General features: G+C 33.3%; 1 protein-coding gene across 21 annotated transcripts in view; it reads right to left on the reverse strand.

Moving 5' to 3' along the window:
* The window catches only part of Supt20h (SPT20 homolog, SAGA complex component), a 38,147-nt gene that overhangs the window by 8,569 nt on the left and 16,898 nt on the right, over nt 1-12,680 (reverse strand). For 15 of the 21 annotated variants that reach the window (XM_021266460.2, XM_021266455.2, XM_013075848.3 and 12 more), the window contains 13 exons: nt 12,021-12,160; nt 11,568-11,724; nt 11,424-11,480; nt 10,276-10,347; nt 9,105-9,262; nt 7,949-7,975; nt 7,171-7,203; nt 6,267-6,384; nt 5,669-5,771; nt 5,365-5,523; nt 3,359-3,428; nt 2,729-2,883; nt 33-88 (listed from right to left, as the gene is read on the reverse strand). In XM_021266460.2, the coding sequence (XP_021122119.2) occupies nt 33-88; nt 2,729-2,883; nt 3,359-3,428; nt 5,365-5,523; nt 5,669-5,771; nt 6,267-6,384; nt 7,171-7,203; nt 7,949-7,975; nt 9,105-9,262; nt 10,276-10,347; nt 11,424-11,480; nt 11,568-11,724; nt 12,021-12,160 (1,305 nt within the window). The remainder of the gene's footprint in view (nt 1-32; nt 89-2,728; nt 2,884-3,358; nt 3,429-5,364; nt 5,524-5,668; nt 5,772-6,266; nt 6,385-7,170; nt 7,204-7,948; nt 7,976-9,104; nt 9,263-10,275; nt 10,348-11,423; nt 11,481-11,567; nt 11,725-12,020; nt 12,161-12,680) is intronic. The other 6 variants (XM_087199539.1, XM_013075851.3, XM_087199540.1 and 3 more) reach the window with 3 other exon arrangements.

Below are 12,680 nucleotides of genomic sequence, written 5' to 3' on the forward strand. Positions count from 1 at the left end.
ACTTTAAGCAAAAGCTGTGTTTTCAGTTTTACCTGGAGTAGATTTAAAGGCCGCACACTTGAAGTATTTTTTAAACCAAATGGAACACCTGTTAAGTAAAACTCATGGTTATAACACAATCACAACTGTAGTACCTATGAAAATGATTTATACTTTTAATATATTTCATGTACTTTCCCCACAAATGTGCTTATTTTCCATATTTCAAAAACCTTAAAAACACATTTTCTTCAATATCAATATTGAGATTGTATTCAAAGATACAAAGTACTAGATTCAAAGTACTAGATGTACATTATACTCTGTATTTCAGAAACTCAGATTTCTTTTTCACTTTTGTGACTATTGCCTGTAAAAAGAATAATTTAGAATTATATGGCCACTATGAATATAATAAAACTTTCTGTTGTCTGTTTTGCAAATATATTTCAGATACTGGCATTTACACTATTCAGTGCTAAACGATATATAATAATCCTATCTCTGAGAACGGAACTGGTGTGCTCTGTACTTTTTCTTTTAAGTACAAAGGCTAATAATCAAAATACTAAAGTATGCTGAATTTTGCAGCTAAGGATCAAAACCACAATGTCAGAAAACAATGCTGTTAATTCTGAACTTGTTCCTAAAAATTAGTGACACAAAATAGAGCACATAAAGGGTGAGTTGGGTAAACATTTTTAGTAAACAGCCACAATGTAGGTGTGGTGGGCCACATATAATCTTTGATATGTATTTTGCTTTTTGTTTTAAAAATGTGAAAACTTGGGCTGGGGATTTAGCTCAGTGGTGACAACGCCTGTCTCACAAATGCAAGGTCCTGAGTTCCATCCCCAGTACCAAAAAAAAAAAAACAGTGAAAACTTGGCTGGGCATGGTGGTGCATGGCTGTAATTCCAGCATTTGAGAGGCTGGGACAGAACTGCTGTGAGTTCAAGGCCAGCCTGAACTACATAGTGGGGCCCTATCTCAAAAAAGCAAGAAAACAAAAAACAAAACAAGACCAAAAAGTGAAGACCATTCTTAGACTATGAACTGTGGTCTGCTTATCTTGTTCTCAAAGTATGTGTATATTTTGTTCATATTACAAAATACACCAATCTAAACACTAATTGAAAATGTATCTTGGGCTGAGGATTTAGCTCAGTGGTTCCATCGCCTGCCTCACAAGTGCAAGATGCCCCCGGTACCAAAAAACAACAACAACAACAACAACACAAAACAAAAAATGTATCCTGTCCTTTATCAGATTTTATTAAAAAAGCTGAGGCAGAAAATTCACACTGACACTATCAAGGTCTTTCATAAGAAAGTGAAAAGGTATAATCCAATTATAATATGATAAAATTGGTATCTGTTTCGGGGATAATGCTCATAAAAATGGCTTACTGTGCACTGCATAGCACATAAAGGCGGATGACATCTGTAAAGTGCTTTCTGGCTCACCAAAGGCACTTTCATACTTTCATTTCTCAGAAGTACTGAAGTTAAAACATTTTTACTTCCATTTTACAGTGGATGAAACTGAGGCCAAGAGAGAAAAGTTAGGTGAATTCTCTAAGGTCTCACAGTTAGTAAGAAACCATATGTAACTGGTACAACTGGTAGTTAATGTATATGTAAATGTCCTAATTGAAGATTTGATTCTATTTCCAGGGTTTCTGCCACTAAAGCAACTTATGTTCATTAAAATAAAATATAAGCCTCAAGTGTGAAATCATTACAACATATTAACGTGTTTAAATTATATTGATTCTCATAATTCATAGGAAGTTTTTGATAAATTTTTCAATGTTGTTTTTTCTGTTAAATTTTTCCTCAACAGTAAGAAATTGAATTGTTCCAAAGTACAGTAATACCTCAGTTCACGAATGCTTCTCTTTGCAAACAACTTGGCTCACAAACAAAAGTGTTCATTTATAAACTTTTTTGTGTGTGACAAACACGACCACAGCCATCTTCCCCACACAAACACAAACCCAGTCATCTTTCCCAAAATCATGAAACAAATTAAATTCATAAACTGAGGCATCACTGATTTATAATACATTCTTTTAAAGAACATCAGAAAATGGTACAAATTTTTATACGTTTTCCAGTTAAAGAGTAACAACTACAATAAAACTATTATTACAAATGATGACAAGTACTTTTTGAATGCTTATGTCTCCTGTACAGTTTAAGTACTTCATTTATGTTTACTCATTTTATCTTCATAACTAGGAGATAAAATGCTATTGCCATTTATTTACTGAATATTATACAGGAGGAAAATGAGGCATAAAGGTCAATTTTCCAAGATTATACAAACAGTGAGTTGCCCAAACTGAATTCAAGTAGTAGCAGTGAGACTCCAGAACCTAGGCTTTTAACTACCATGCTATGTTGTCTCTTATACAATAGACATTTTCAAAATAATTTATTTTCTCTGAAAAATGACATCGATAGCAACAAAGCTAACAAAATTAATTATAACGTTTAGGAAGCAAAAGACAGTATGTACATAAACTTACAGATTTACCAAGTTTCTTCACAGAAGTTTTAAATTCTGTGGTTTAGTTCAAATACCAAATTGTAAAGGCCTGAAAATTAGGCTTGAAAATTAAATACCCAGGGTATAATACTTCACGAAATAACATTAAATGCCTTCAGTAATAATGTTAAAATAACACTTTTACTTGAGCATGTACTTCAATTTTTTAGCACTTATTATTTCCAATCTTCTGACCTGCTTGAGAAGCTGCCTGCACAGCACTGGGCAATGCATTTGGTAGCAGACTCCCTGAGGGGAGAAGGCCGCTCAGGTTTACTCCTGTAGGAGTTATGGCACCAGTGTTACAGCCCAGCATGGGGTTTGAACCAGTCATCAAAGCCTGGGCTCCACTGTAGAAGAATAAAACAAAGAATTAAACTTGCACTGTGAAAGAAAAAATAAGCCACATAATTTCTCAGATTAAAAAACAAACTACAAGACAAAATTATTTCTCTGTCTTAAAAATCAATTTTAGGCTCAGTATCATTTTCAGAATGTCAGAGAGGATAAGATTGGCAGCAAGACTGGCTAAAAGCATGTACAGAATATATATCACAGTTTTGAAATATTTGCAAAGTATTAACCAAGAGATTGAAAGATGGTAAAAGAAGATAAACAGAAAAATCTATGCTGCTGTCAGTATGAAGAACCTTAGTGCACATATAGATACATAAGTAGAATTAAAACATACATGTGAGACTTCTTTCCATATCTAAACTACTGTCTTTCAGTCTGAATAATAACTTGTTTTTAATCTCATAAATATGAATTTATTTAGATTGATGAGAATATCTTAAAAAAATCAGGTCATCCTTACAAACTTACCAAACAGAGCCCACTACATTGATGAAGTTAAATCCAGCAGAGTTTGCCATGACCTGGGTGGCCGTGGTTCCTGCAGTTATAGATGTTACCATGGTGGAAAGAGGAATGGTCGTTACAGGCATTGCCTGGCTCAGAGACCTTTGCTGCTGAGCTAACTGAGTTAACAAAGTGGGCTGAGGGGTGAAGCCTGAATCTTGGGGAGTAGGGGTGGCTGAAGGGGTACTAGGAGTTGAGCTCTGAGCATCAGGAGGGTGTGGGGTCGATGAAGGGGTTGGTGTAGGAGTAGATGGCTTAGGAGTTCCAGATCCTGCTCATTGAGAAAAATAAAAATTGCTAGTTTGTTATAAATGGCCAGTCCTTTTAAAAATAAGGTTAATGGAATCTTACTTAGCACTGACAATTTGTTCCAGTTTTTTTAAGCAGTTAACTGCAAGTGTTAATTTCTACACATGATACATGAGTACTGCTACACTCAATTACAATTAAGGATGCAGTATATCACCTAAAATATCCCATTAGAGATGCTACTACAGTAACAGTAAAAATATACATTTGTATTCTATCACAATACCCATTTAAAAGTTAGTTTCCTACATGCTGCCTTTGGCCTAAAAAGCTCAAAAGGAACTCAAATTAAGTTTTATTATTTACGATTTCATTAATTCAAGACTTTAAAAAATACTGCTTATTCAGTGTAATAGTCTGCGATAAACTGTGAACATATTTATAAATTACATATGGTTAACAATCATATTTGGCACCTGCATATACATGTTTAAGTCCTAACACATCAAGGTTATCCTGGCAAACAAATTTACAAAAAAACAGTAATAAAGTAAATATTTGATAGATAATACTGCATCTTTAACAGTAACTGTGTACTTCTGTTTAAATGTAGAATGTATAGAAAATCTGTTGTGAATGAAGTATGCACAGTTTATCAATTAAAAAAAAAAAACGAAAATAAAAAACAAAAACCAAAAAAGTAAAACCAAAAGCTCTTGAGGTGTTTTCTTTTTTAGCTTTCATGTCCTGCAGAAAGAAAGGAAAGAAATGTGAATGTCCAGAAGCTGTCACTCAACCCTTACTTAAAGTAACAACTGTGTGCAGTAGATTACCATAATCCATACCCACAACATAAGAAGTGTGAATAAGACTTTCAGAAAATTTATATACTTTTCTTTGTGCAAAACAAGAAGGCAGAAAAATTACACCTTTTGAGCTATCGAGAGGAAGATGTTTATATCTAATTTAAAGACCATCCTAACACTGTGCAGTGTTCTAAAACTTCCAGCATACATTGGTTATCTATAAAAAAATCTAAAAAACTGCAATGCTTTTTTCCCAAATTGGTACCTAAAATATTCAGATATTTACCAATTTGAAGAAATTCTCCCAAATTAATACTAGCATTTATGTATAACTCTTCTTGATGTTAAACATGTATCCAGCACTAAAAATTACACTTTTAATATCCAGAATAATGCTTTATGATCATCATCACATTTTAGTAACTGACAACAATTTATAAAAGTGTAGGAGTGTTTTTGAAATATTGGTTTTCAGTTTATTTTATCACCACTTTAGAACTAACTGGCTTCTTACAAAGACTGGACCTGCAGCAACAATTCTTATGACATTTTTTCCACATCAGCCACATGGTTCACATATAAGTGTAAAATGATCCTAGGGTACACTAGAATAAAAAATATTTTGGAGTCTTATTGCCACATGTAACTATGAGAATATTTTTAAAGGAGTTGTGTAGGTTGAAAGTCTAGAAGAAAGGAATATACAGAGTACATACATAGATACAGAAAAACACACTACAACGAACACATAATACATACAAACAAGAGCTCTGCTTGAAGCTTCTTGCAACTTATACACTTTGGGTACACAGTACATTTAGATTTCATTATTTCACAGGTAGAAAAAAGCTCTGTTGAAAAACATCAATGCAAAAGCTTACGAAAATTTAATAATGAATTTAAGTTATGACTTACTTTGTGATGAGCTGGCAGGTGACAGGGCAGCTGGAGAAAGCATACTAACTTGATTGAGATCCACTGATGACTTTCGAGAAAGACTTGGTGGCTTAGAAGAAGGAGGAGGAGTTGGAGATTTAAGAAAGCTACTGGCTTGTTGTGGTGTGAAATAGTTACCTAGAAGAAGAACATGAGAATTATTTCCTAGATTTGTAATTCAATATTTTGTGAGTTGCATAAATAAAAATAAGTAATGTTTTTAAAGATTGTAATTGTATATATTTTTTTACTTTAAATTATATAAAAGTAAGGATTTTAATACCTGAGGAACTATTCCCTGAGCTTGAGGGAAGTTTGATGGGTGGAGGTCGATGTTTTACCCCCTTCCCCAATACTGAAGACTGAACCGACACAGTCTCTGCCTGCTGAAAGATAGTGACATTAAGCATACGTATTAAAATTAAAATTACTACCACAGTTAACTCCCAGATGGAAACCGATTTATAACTTCAAACTATCCTTAGTGGTTACAGTGAATATCACAGATGTAACAAAGGAATATAATTTCACATGAAACCTATGAGATATATTGCAGCACACCTATAGGATGACGGAAAGATTTCTGAGCAATATAGAGGGAAGAGAGACTCTAAAGGAGAAGACCAGGAGAGTTAAGATGAGGGTGAAGCTTCCAACCTCTTCTACTTTTTTTTCCAGGAAAGTAATCGCTGAAGCCAGACTGAACAGCATATAAACATTCATTGTATTATCCTTTCTTTGTATGCTTCTGAAAGTTTCTATCATAAAAAAGTTAAAATCTAAACTAAATAATCTCCCTTCCTCTCAAAATATAATCCTTAACATCTGTCAGATTCCCTAAGAAACAATTAGGTACAAAAAGTAATAGTAATGAAACATACTTCTGTTTCTTTCCCAGGAGAAAGCTGGTTTAGACTGGCAGAGCCACTAGAGCTGTGTGACATCTTGACTGGACATTTGGCTTCATTCTGGACCAATTCCTGGTACTGATTAACAACCCTGAGTATTAGGAGAAAATAGGTAAGAACTGCTAGCCCTGTTTGAAAAACAAATTTATTATAAAGAAAATGAATAATGCCGTTACTGGAAAAAATGTTCCATGAAATCTAACACAAAAATAAAAATTAATCTAATTTATCTTTGTGTTAAATTCTTTCTAATCTTTTCAATGACAAGCTAATGTTAAAAACATTTTGCTAACAATTTAAAGATACATTTTTAATATTTTACTTCTAATATAGAAATTGCAGGGATAATTTAACCAATAAGCAGCCAAAGAAGTTATTCACTGCCTTATTCTTAGATTCCGATTAAAATCATCTTCTATAGCTAAAGTAGATGTCTAAGTTTTCTTATTTAAAACAAAACTAGTTAAAACATATTCTTTAACTATTTTCTTGATTTTATGAAAACATCCTAGGCATTAAAATATCAGAAAGATTCAGTTAAGTCCCTCAAAATCTTATTCCATGAAAATAACTATTTTTAGCCATAAAAATTTGTAGCCATGAAAATAATTATTTTTGTTATATGACATCTTCCAATATTTTCCTAGAATCAGAAGGATTTTAAAGTTGGAAAGGACCTTAGAAATTTTTTTAATTACCTAATTTCACATGAAGCTTATAAAATTAAATGATTTACTAATCTGAAGAATTTCAAGCAGTAAATGGCATAACTAAAATGAAAGTTTATGCCTTCTAAGAAAGTATTCTCTAATGTGTAAGGTAAAAAACTTTTCATATCCATTCTGGCTAAAAATAAAGATGCAAGTATATTTTTTACCTCTCAGCATCAGTTTTTGACCCAATAATGAACCTAAATGTTAAAGGGAAAGAAAAAGAAAAGTATTAGATAAGAATGTGTTAAAAAGCCATGGGATTACTTTTCAAGCCTTTCACATTTTAGTCACAGTAATTTTATAAATGGATTTTAAATCTACCAAAGCATCATAAAAAAATTTAAAATATATTTAAACTTATGAAGCAATGAACAAGTTTTGCATGCATTATGAAGTAATTATGTATAATGTGAATGATTTAACTAAGGAGACAGTTACTTTGTCACAGTATTTATCAAAACATAATCTGGCCTGAAAATTACCAATTTACCACCTAAAAATGATCACTGATACAAGAAATGGCTTGGCCCTATTGCAAAATCACTGAACTACTGTATTCAGGGCCTTTTGGCCTTCCACTCATTTTCCTCTTAGATTTTGGAAGTCATTTTGTTGTCTGATTCTAGGAATTGAGGCCACAGACTTTGCAATGAGCTGTATTTCCAGCTCTTTTAAAAAATTTTTGCGACAAGGTCTCATTAAATTGCTTAGGCTGGACTTGAATTTGTGATCCTCCTGCCTGAGTCTCAGTCTCTTAGAGTGGTGGGATTATAGGCCAACATGCCTAGCTCAAAGTCATTCTTAATGTCTACACAATAGGACCTTAGAAGATATTTCAGACAAGGAAGACAGCTTATTGCTGGTTCAAATAAAATATCTTTACCATGTCCTTTAAAAGTTTGACTTTCTTAACAAATTAAAATAGTGCTTATTTTCAATTACCAATTTGAATGATCATCTGTGAAGGAGCTGAAAAATATAAAATGTTAAAAAAAATTTAGTTAATGCAGCTCAAATTTTAACTTCAGAGTTACTCAATAATTTATGAATACCAATGAATGACTAGGAGATAATAAATCATGCAGCACTTGATGTAATGCCAAAAATTGAACTCTTTTCCTGTCAAAGTCTGTGTGCTTTTTGGCCTAATTTTTCATGAGAGAACATATACCCTCATGCTCTAGAAAAGTTAGTAAGTTTAAAATGACCAATGTATGTCATTAGGGAAGATTTTCTTAAATACAGGTAATCAAAATATCTGATCTTTGTACTCTCTTAGCTGAGGAGTCCCTAACTGCGACTATTTCTGCTCACTGACTTTCATCTACGTATTGGTGAAGCTACTCTTTAAAAATCTACCTTTCTACTTTCATTTCAATTATTATTTTATAAAGGGCTTTAAAAAGTTTGACATAAATCTGGCCCCTGCCTTTTTCTGCTGAGCCTTCTTCATATGATTCTTTTCAAAACATTATCATGTGATTTAAAAAATAAAACTAGTAATGAAACTAACAGTAAAAATAAACAAAGCTAAATACTGAAGCAGGTATGGTGGCACAGGCTTATAATTACAGCACTCAGGAGGATAAGGCAGGAGGATCTGGAGTTCAAGGCTGGCCTGAACTACACAGTGACACTGTCTCAAAAACAAAGTAAACTGTAATCTGTACTACATATATATAGTACACATGTTTTGCAAGATCAACGATATAAACTGTGAATACATAAGTAAACCAAGAAGGACATCCCAGAAATAATCTTCAAAGCTAGCATAAAAGAAATTACAGGGCTGGGGATTTAGCTCAGTGGTTCCAGCGCCTGCCTCGCAAGTGCAAGGTCCCGAGTTTGATCCCCGGTACCAAAAAAAAAAAAAAAACACATAAAAGAAATTACACTATAGTATTCTTTAAAATAAATCATTATTTAAATGAGCCAGACAACATGGTAACTATGATTTACATTTCTTCACATACCCTGTCAAATCTATTTAACAAAAGGTGCATCCCTACAGAGAAACTTTAACTCATTAATAGTTGCTGACAGGTAGTTGCTAAATATATTCTGCTTCTGTCCACTACATGTATTTAATAGAACTCACTGGGATGGAGACATCTGGCTGTCACTTTCTTCATCTCCTTTATATGGTTGGATTTTACCATAATAAAGTGGATCACCAAGTGACTGCAAGATGGTGAGCTTTGTTTTCTGACACTGATTACCAGCTTCATATTCAAATACATAGTCATCTTTTACATCCTGCAAAAGAGCATCCCACATAAAACCTTTTCAAGTAACTAAGCAACCAGAATTAGCAAACATTAGAGATAAATGACACTTTAACTTATGTCTGGTAACAGGAAGATGCACCGGCACTTAGAAATGCACAAGATTTCCTGAAAATAAAGCTAGGATAGTTCTTTCCTAATGAAGCATTATCATGTAACAATGAAGTGTGAACATGTAATGAAACTAATAAGTAAAAATATGAATATAATTAAAATCACAACAATAAGTATTTATTGAACATTACTGTCAGCACACTATAGGTTCAGCCTCATGAAATCTTCACATCTTTATGGCTGGCACTATTATCCTCATGTTAAATTAAGCTAACTGAGCAAACATCTAAGTACTTGCCTGTGGTCCCCAGCATGTACCCTGGGCCCCCACGCCACCCCTCTACCTTCAACAGGGCTACACATGATTCTGTGTCACACAGTGCTTTGGGAATGAGAGCACTGAATATTTAGTTAAATAAGTTTACAAGAAAGTTTTACATGCTGGACACATAAACTGCAAATGTTAATATTAATAGGATAAAATCTGAAAGCAGATCTATTTTAGTCACACAAACACAAAATCGTATGTACAAAATATATTATTTCACTCTTCTGGTTCATCTAATTTAATACATTATGCCTATCTCCCCCTTTAAGAAGATATTATTGCAACTAGAGATTAGAACATTTCTTTTAAGAGATATCCTTAAAAGAATGTACTAATTTGAAACAAAAAGCAAATGAGAACTACCAATATGCCACCAAAACAAAAGTAAAAATGCAATTATGCATTAAAATAACTCTTTACAATGGAAGCTATACTTATAAAAGACAAAATGATTATTCCTTATAATTCACTGAAATCCTAGAAAATTCCTTAAAAAAAAAAGAAAAAAGATTCCAGATTAAAAGTAACTATATGTTTAATAAATTCAGATCTCAGATTAGAAACAGCATCATTAGAAGCAAAGATTGGCAATGATTACTTACATGGGCTGGCCAGACTGTTGGCTGTGAGTCATCAGATTTGATAGATTTTTCCACTTTAGCATATTTCTCCACCTACACAATCAAATCAAGATGCTATAGAAAATGCAATCACTATTCTGACCAACGGGAACTCAATACAGATATAGTTATTAATGTTGATTTGTGACTCAATACTGTATCACCAACTATTTAATGCTTAAGCAGCTCAAAATTCTCCTATATGCTCAATTAAGACAACTTAAATAATAAAATAAAAGTAAAATTTATTTGGCTACTAATGTAGTATGATAGACACAGCTGGACAATGCCTCTTGTGAGCCCTCTTTTGTGAATATATTATAGTTGTTACTGTGGCTACTTCGATGTCCTAAATGGATTCAAAAGTTTTAACTTTCATTGTCATTGTGACTTTGGAGAAGAGCCAAAGGTTACACTGTGCCAGATCCCAAGAATAAGGTGGATGAGGACACACCATAACATTTTTACATGACTGCCTTTCTATTGGATGGCATGTAGCAGTAGCATTCACTGAATTGTGGTCATATCTTATAAAGATGCTCATTAAAGGGGACTTCAAAAATGCTTTAGAAGTGGCAAGAACAATGGGATAAAAGCGTCAGAAATGAAATGTAGTATTGTGAGGGGGATTAATGTCAATGTATTTTTTACTGTAATAAATATTTAATGTTCACTGTATTTTTTGGTCATCCTTTGTAGTTTATATGTATCATAAATCAGTGAAAAGTACTGTGTAAGTACCTAATTTTGCCACTGGTTCAATATTATCAATCTTTACATTTAAGCAGTTTGAGGAAAGAAGCACTATTAGCAGATTATAAAGAAATGCATGAAAAATCAGAAGCATTTCATGTGTACATATTACACTCATATATATCACATTTTCCCACATTTTCAAATAGTTATTTCTGTTCTAAATGCAGAACTGTATTAAAGAGTTACAGTCTCATATAACTCCATGTGAAGAACACAATTTCTAAAAATGAGCAGTTGGTTTTAAAAAAAATCATTTTATTTTTAAAAGAATTAAGGTTTTTTCCCCCTCAAGATATAGTATTAACTACCTAATGATAAAACACAGCAACTGTATGTGGAAAAAAAAACAGTTTATGAGCTAACTTATGACTTACATCCACTTCAGAAGGTATGGACAAATTACAGGGACTCCGTTTCCACATATCTACACACTGAAAAATTAAAAACAGTTTAAGTACAAAATTCAAATTAAGGTGAGCTTGTTGGCATAAGGTTTGTTAAAAAATATATATACTTACATTTCCTGCTTTAGAAATTTTCAGGTCATAATGCTGACCTGCTTTCCTTTCCTTTCGTTTTTGTAAGAAATCAAGTAATTTCAGCTGAGGAGGAGGTGGACCATGAGATAGATCTTGCTGCCGATTCAAAGAAGACCTGGAATATCTCTTGAAACACCTAAAATATTAAGAGATTTGGACTAAACAAAGCTAATAAACTCATGTATAGGTTTGACAATTAAGCAATGATTAATTAAATCACGAATATTTGCAGAATACTTTTACATGCTGAGCACTGTTCCAGGCACTGGCAAAATAAAAATGACTAAAAAATTCCCATTACCATGGAGCTAGCTGATAGTTCAGAAGGCCAGAGAGACATTCACATTTGAAGGAAAAAGGCACCATGGACAGAAAAATATATAGCTACTTATCACAGAAGTGTTTTGGTTCACTGTCAACAAAAGCAATTACCGTTTCATAGGGCGAGTATTCATCTTTTGCCTGTTATAGAGCAGTCTGTTTGCTGTGCAGGTTACTGCTATGGAAGGATCAAGACACAGTGGTTCCGCTGTAGCTAGAATCAGCTGGCTCTCAAGCAGAAGCTTATCTTCCTGCAATTTAGAAGAACATATGTCAATACCAAATTTAACATAGTTAAGCTAGGTACAGGGGCACATGCCCATAATCCCAGCTACTCAGGAGGCTGAAGGGGAGGAACCTGAGTTTGAAGTTAGCCTGGAGTACTTAGACCCCATCTCAAAAAAAAACCAAAAAACTTATTGTAACACTACACAAATTTTATGTACCCAAATCCAAAATAAATATTGGCTTTTTACTGGTATCAAATAACTTACTTTACCAAATCTCATGGGTTTTTCTTGGGGGGGGACCAGGAATCAAACTTGGGACCTTGTGCTTTCAAGGCAGGTGGCAGAACCACTAAGATAAATCCCCCGCCCCCAAATCTCACTTTTTTTGTTGTTTGTTTTTTGCTAGATCTCTGAAATATCTTTTTTTTTTTTTTGGTACTGGGGATTGAACTCGGGTCCTTGTGCTTGTGAGGCAGGAGGCAGAACCAGTGAGCTAAATCCCTGGCCCTGAAATATCTTACTAGCTATATTTTATGTTATA

Source organism: Heterocephalus glaber, unplaced genomic scaffold, assembly GCF_053883595.1.
Source record: "Heterocephalus glaber isolate CG9 unplaced genomic scaffold, H.glaber_assembly_v1.0 deba00001720, whole genome shotgun sequence".
Lineage (NCBI taxonomy): Eukaryota > Metazoa > Chordata > Mammalia > Rodentia > Bathyergidae > Heterocephalus > Heterocephalus glaber.